Genomic DNA, 5791 nt, shown 5'->3' on the forward strand with positions numbered 1-5791 from the left:
AGGACCATTTTGAAATTTTTCAAAAAAAAAAGTCGGCCATTTTGAATTTTTTTTTAATGCAACTTTTTTCTACTCGGATACCTGTATGACATTTGGTCGAGCACCCCCCGGCTATCTCTTACGGTTTAAAAGTTGCCATACAAAATAAAAGTGGCCAGTTTTCCCACATTTGTAGCACTTTTCAATTTTTTTTTATTTCATTCGAATCGAGGCCCCTTGGAGATTCTATGACCAAAATTTGAGCTATCTACGACAAACTTGAAAAATCGTCAAAAAAAAAAGTCGGCCATTTTGAAAAAAAAAATGGCGGCGTCAAAAACTGCCCAGGGTCCTCTATGACATTTGGTCGAACACTCCCTGGCTAACTCCAGCCGTTTGGCCAGGCCGTCCAACATTTTTTTACCCGGAACCGGTAGACCGACGGTCTGATCTATCCGGGGTCGCAGGACCAAACTCTATACGACCACACCAAACACTGCCACCTTCAAATCCCCCTTCTGCCCATTTTTGGAAAAATGTCAGTCGGGTTGTAGCTTTATATTATATAGATAGATAGACTAGTTTTTTAAAGGTGCGCGGGGCCCGAGGGCCCCGCGGTGTTCTTTTTTTGTTTTGCTTATTTGTTTTTGTGCTTTGCTTATGCTTTTGCTTTTTGTTTTTGAGCTATGCTTATGCTTTTTGTTTTTGTGTTTTGCTTTTGCTTTTTGTTTTTGTGTTTTGCTTTTGCTTTTTGTTTTTGAGCTATGCTTTTTTGATTTATTGCTTTGCTTGTTTGATTTATTGCTTTGCTTGTTTGTTTTTTTTTGCTTTGCTAGTTTGTTTTTTCGCTTTGCTTTATTGCTCTTTGGTTTTGGCTTGCTGTTTGTGTGTGGGAAGCACTGTCTGTCCGCAGGTCGACCTGCGGCCTTTCGTGCTTGGGAGGCTCTCAGGGATGTTTTGGGCCTTTGGCTCTACTCGGAGTTTGGCCTTTGGGTTTTGCATTATAGTTGTGGTGTTATTTGTACGGAAGTTGGAGTTGAAACACGCCTTATTAATTGATTGTTTTAAAAACTTACTTTGTTGCCGGTCGTTTCATTTAGTCACTTTTATAATTGAGTGACTATAATATTATTGAAAAGTTTAATTTAAAAAGAATGTTTAGTATCAAAATACATTTTTTGGTATTTATTAGAATAACTGAATATTATAAACTTTTATTACATTACATAACAGTGCCACCTATAGGATTTGTTTTGTCAATAATTGTTCGATATTCAATACGCGTCTAGTAAGGTGTGTAGTTTTCAATATTGTTTGCAGGTGGCGTTGTCATTGAGTATTTATTTCAACTAAACACATATCTTTTTTCTGAGTTTTGTTTTTGAATTTGATGAATGAAAATGAATAAAAAAATTTAATCATATGAGTGGACTGACGGAGCTAATTTTATCTTTTTTGATTTTAACTAAGGTAACATTTTAGCGCCATCTATATGATTTTGTATGTATCAAGTAGCTTATTGGTAAATAATGCGCTGTCAGTAAGGCGCGCGCGTAGTTTTTACTCCATAGATGGCGTTGTTTTTAAGTATTGATTTTTATTTGTTTAATAAGGATATTTTGTTTTGATCTCATTTCTATTTACCTTATCAAAACGATGTATATAGACATTTTACAGTACGTACACGGTGTTATTTTACCGAACTTGTCAGGTAATGAGTTTACTATGCAACTACTTATGTCAAAAATTAAAATAGCCATAAAATCTCTGTCAATAGAAATTGTCAACAATGTAAACAAACCATTATATAAAATATCAATATTTTAGCACAATTTTATTATTTTAAAGGTTGAGGATCATAATGTGATATGAATTGATTAAATAACACATGGATTTAGCCAGTATCTGATGAGTTAGAATGGATATTAAATACATTTTAACTACAAGGTTTGTTTACATTGTTCACAAGTTCTATTGACAGCGACTTTACGTACTTTCAAATGCAGTACAATACTTGTGCGAATAAGTAATTTGTAACTTGTATCAATTTAATGTTTCTGTTTTAATTTATCTCTACTCGTTCCGTATTTTTTTATTTATTACATTTGTATCGTAATACCTTGCGAGCAATATAATGTATCCATTTGAATTATAGCAGTCAACATATTCTTACATGTTCGGCAAATATAAATCTGTGCCAGAAAGTAAAAAGTTTAAGGAAAATTAAAGTGTTGTTTCATTCGCCATGTATATTTAATGGATCATATAAGAAGCTGTTGAAGGCTGGTGACAACATTTTTATTTTGTAATTAAAAAACATGTTTCCATTTTTAAAACGATTTTATTGAATAGAATAAAAAGTAGTTAATAAAACGCAGGTAATTTTAGGTGGGATGAAGGCTCAACGTTGCTACAAATGCTCCCATATGATTTTGAGTTGGTCAAATCTGAAAAAAAGAAAACACTATTTGTGAATGAATACATTACATATAGGTACATGAAGTAATATATTACATACCTACGTATTGATATTCGTTAATTATGAAAAAAATATAATTAACATTGGGCAAAGAGATTATTTCATAAATATCTGACAAGTTCTTATGGCTTTACAAATAGATATTATTGTAACAACTTGTTAGTGCGATTAATCAATTGAAATATAGACATTATAGGAGAAAGGATTTTTACAAGTTTGATTATTTGTACTGTACAATTTTTATTTTCGAGGTGCTAAGTTAAATAACATATTTCGAGAAAGAAAGAAAATCCCGTAAGTGGTCGTTATGTGGATTTATGTTCATGTCATCTTAGTATTGTTGCGGAATTTTATTAGAACTATTTTCTTCTTACTATACTGAACTGTCGCCTCATTCATTAGAATAATGGTGTTTTCTTAAAAATAGTCATATATCTCTGGTCAGGCTTCATTTCATTTTTGATTTTAGTAATTAGTAAAATATTATTTGGACAAGTTCTTCACCTTTCCTATACAACGAATGTAAATTTTAATGACGTGTATATCTTCAAATCGAGGATAAGAATATTACAAGTAGTTTTCTTACGTGTATTGTTTATAGCGTTTAGCGGCGGCGGACGTTGTTTGCATGGTCTCAGTGCAGTCCCGCAGTGCTGTCGCGTGCGCGTCGTCTCGGCCGCGGAGCTGCGCGCGTTGTCCAGTTGTTGTTGCAGGCTCCGATGCTCTGGAGTTGCTGAAAATATTTTTTTGTAAATATTATGAAAAGGTATTGTCAATTCGTCATTCGTCGATAGCGTCATCTATGTTAACTTATTAATATTAATTCGAATCCTTGATGGCTTTTCTCAAGGATCTTTATGTATATTAGTTCTCAATAGTGCCGATAGGTGGCAGTATTATCAATAATAAAACAACATGCACTTAAACACGTAAATACACGTACAGATGTAGTGCGAAAAACTTTTCCTTTGTATTTTCCCGGAAACGTTAGTATTTATTATGTTTGTTCAGACAGTGTCAATACGTCTTGTACTGAGACTGACTGAAATAGCATGACATGTTCATACGTTTCATGATACGTTTTATGATTCACAGTTAGATGTCAGTATCAGATAATGAACCTACTGTATTTGTTGTTCATAAATAAAAGTTATTAATACATACCAATTGAGTTGTAACATTTTGGTTGAGTTGAAGATGAAGGTTTAGGGTGTAGAAAACGTCATGACTTCAAAATCGTAGCGATGTCGTATTTGCAAGTGATTTGTGTTCTGAAATCAATCATAAAATTATATTAATATTACTGAAAACTTTACACGTATAGAATGTAGTGTGAAATGTTTTTTTCCTTTTGTGTTTTTACTAAAAGTCAACAACGTGTCATGTTCTAGTACTTTTTGTACCTACTGAGAATAACTGAAATAACATTAATAGTTTGTGAGTTTCAGTGAATATAGGTCCGCATTTTGGCGACATTACACTATTATTCCATATTACCTTTTACCACAATTTCCGAAACGTATTATCAATGAGCCATTAGTTATGGTAGAAATTTTGTTCTGCTATAAGTTATCTTCTTACTTTCATTGTCCATGGTGTCGGGGTCGGCAGACGTCGTTGTTGTGGTGCCTCTGCTGCGGGGAGCGAGCGAGCTGTCCATGTACTTTATGTGGCGGCCGGCATTAGTCGACAGTCGTGTTGCGGCTTCGCGAGACGCTGGAGACCGCAGTGAAGGCCGCAGTTTTTCTAATTGTGACGCAGCGATTTGTATTCTGAAATCATACATAAGTTGCTTTAGCATTTTTGAAATCTTTGCGTGTACAATGAATTTGGTCAATGTCATAATGAACATTTCATCTGTAGAAACTCTATCGTTTATTATTTGTGGTAGCTTAGTATTGTACCTTGATGGTAGAACAATGAAAAACGTTTGTTAAAGTGTCATTATTAGAAGCGAATATGCAGTATATTTAATTTACTTACATTGTGTTGGTGTCGGGGATGGCAGACGTCGTTGTTGTGGTCCCTCTGCTGCGGGGAGCGAGCGAGCTGTCCATGTACTCTACGTGGCGGCCGGCATTAGTCGTGTTGCGGCTTCGCGAGACGCTGGAGACTGCAGTTCTTCTAATTGTGACGTAGCGATTTGTATTCTGAAATCATACATAAGTTGCTTTAGCATTTTTGAAATCATTACGTGTACCTACAATGAGTGTGGTCAATGGCGTAATGAACATTTCATGTGTAGATAAGTTATCTTCTTACTTTCATTGTCCATGGTGTCGAGGACGGCAGACGTCGTTGTTGTGGTCCCTATGCTGCGGGGAGCGAGCGAGAGCTGTCCATGTACTCTATGTGGCGGCCGGCATTAGTCGTGTTGCGGCTTCGGGATACGCTGGAGGCTGCAGTTCTTCTATAATTGTTACGCAGCGATTTGTATTCTGAAATCATACATAAATTACTTTAGCATTTTTGAAATCTTTGCGTGTTCAATGAATTTGGGCAATGTCGTAATGAACATTTCATCTGTAGAAACTCTATAATTTATTATTTGTGGTAGTATTGTACCTTGATGGTAGAACAATGAAAAACGTTTGTTAAAGTGTCATTATTAGAAGCGAATATGGAGTATATTTAATTTACTTACATAAATTTGTTATTTCTTGCATTGCTCTTCATAACCATGGTAACCGTTACAATCGACTCTTTAATCATGCGATGAGTTATATCTGTAAAAATGGCTGTCAAAAATAGAAGAACGACTGTTTGTTTTAGTTATACATTTTCCTATACGGTAGGACAATGTATTTAACGGGCGGTATCCAGCGAGAAGGATACAAACAGTCTTGTTTGAGGGATTTTAGCAACTGTGAGCTACTCCTCAAACCATTCACCAAATTAACCATAAAGGTTAAAATAGACGTAAACCCAATGCAATTAGCAACCGGTTGCAAAATTTATGTTGCTTTGGACTTACGTCCGCCCATCTAACTACTGTTAACTACTTTGTCTATTATTACTCTATCTAATGGAAAATGTAAGACTTGAGTAAACTAATAATGCATCATGCATGAATGTAGAAAACGGCATTTAATATTATGTGTCAGTACAAATTATTATGATGAAAATGAAATGCACGGTATCCATACATGATATTTTTTTTATCTACAGTAAAATAAGTAAATTTCTTATATGGTATAATGAGAATAATTATACACTATCTACTAATACGTATATATATTTATTTACCTTATATCGATTGATGATCCGGCGATTAGAAATGACATCTTAACAGGTTCATTCCTGTTATAAACAACGGTTTTGAAAATTTAATAT

At 34.5% G+C, this 5791-nt stretch overlaps 1 protein-coding gene across 1 annotated transcript; it reads right to left on the reverse strand.

The window, feature by feature from the left end:
• Positions 1 to 2300: 2300 nt before the first annotated feature.
• LOC125238714 lies at positions 2301 to 5455 on the reverse strand. The gene is made up of 7 exons (XM_048146124.1): positions 5103 to 5455; positions 4721 to 4896; positions 4442 to 4608; positions 4040 to 4230; positions 3623 to 3729; positions 3045 to 3191; positions 2301 to 2426 (listed from the first exon to the last, which is right to left on the reverse strand). Exons 2-5 carry the CDS (start codon positions 4724 to 4726, stop codon positions 3689 to 3691), a joined length of 405 nt encoding a protein of 134 aa, XP_048002081.1. The 5' UTR covers positions 4727 to 4896; positions 5103 to 5455; the 3' UTR covers positions 2301 to 2426; positions 3045 to 3191; positions 3623 to 3688.
• Positions 5456 to 5791: the final 336 nt, after the last annotated feature.

This window comes from Leguminivora glycinivorella, chromosome 24, assembly GCF_023078275.1.
Source record: "Leguminivora glycinivorella isolate SPB_JAAS2020 chromosome 24, LegGlyc_1.1, whole genome shotgun sequence".
NCBI lineage: Eukaryota > Metazoa > Arthropoda > Insecta > Lepidoptera > Tortricidae > Leguminivora > Leguminivora glycinivorella.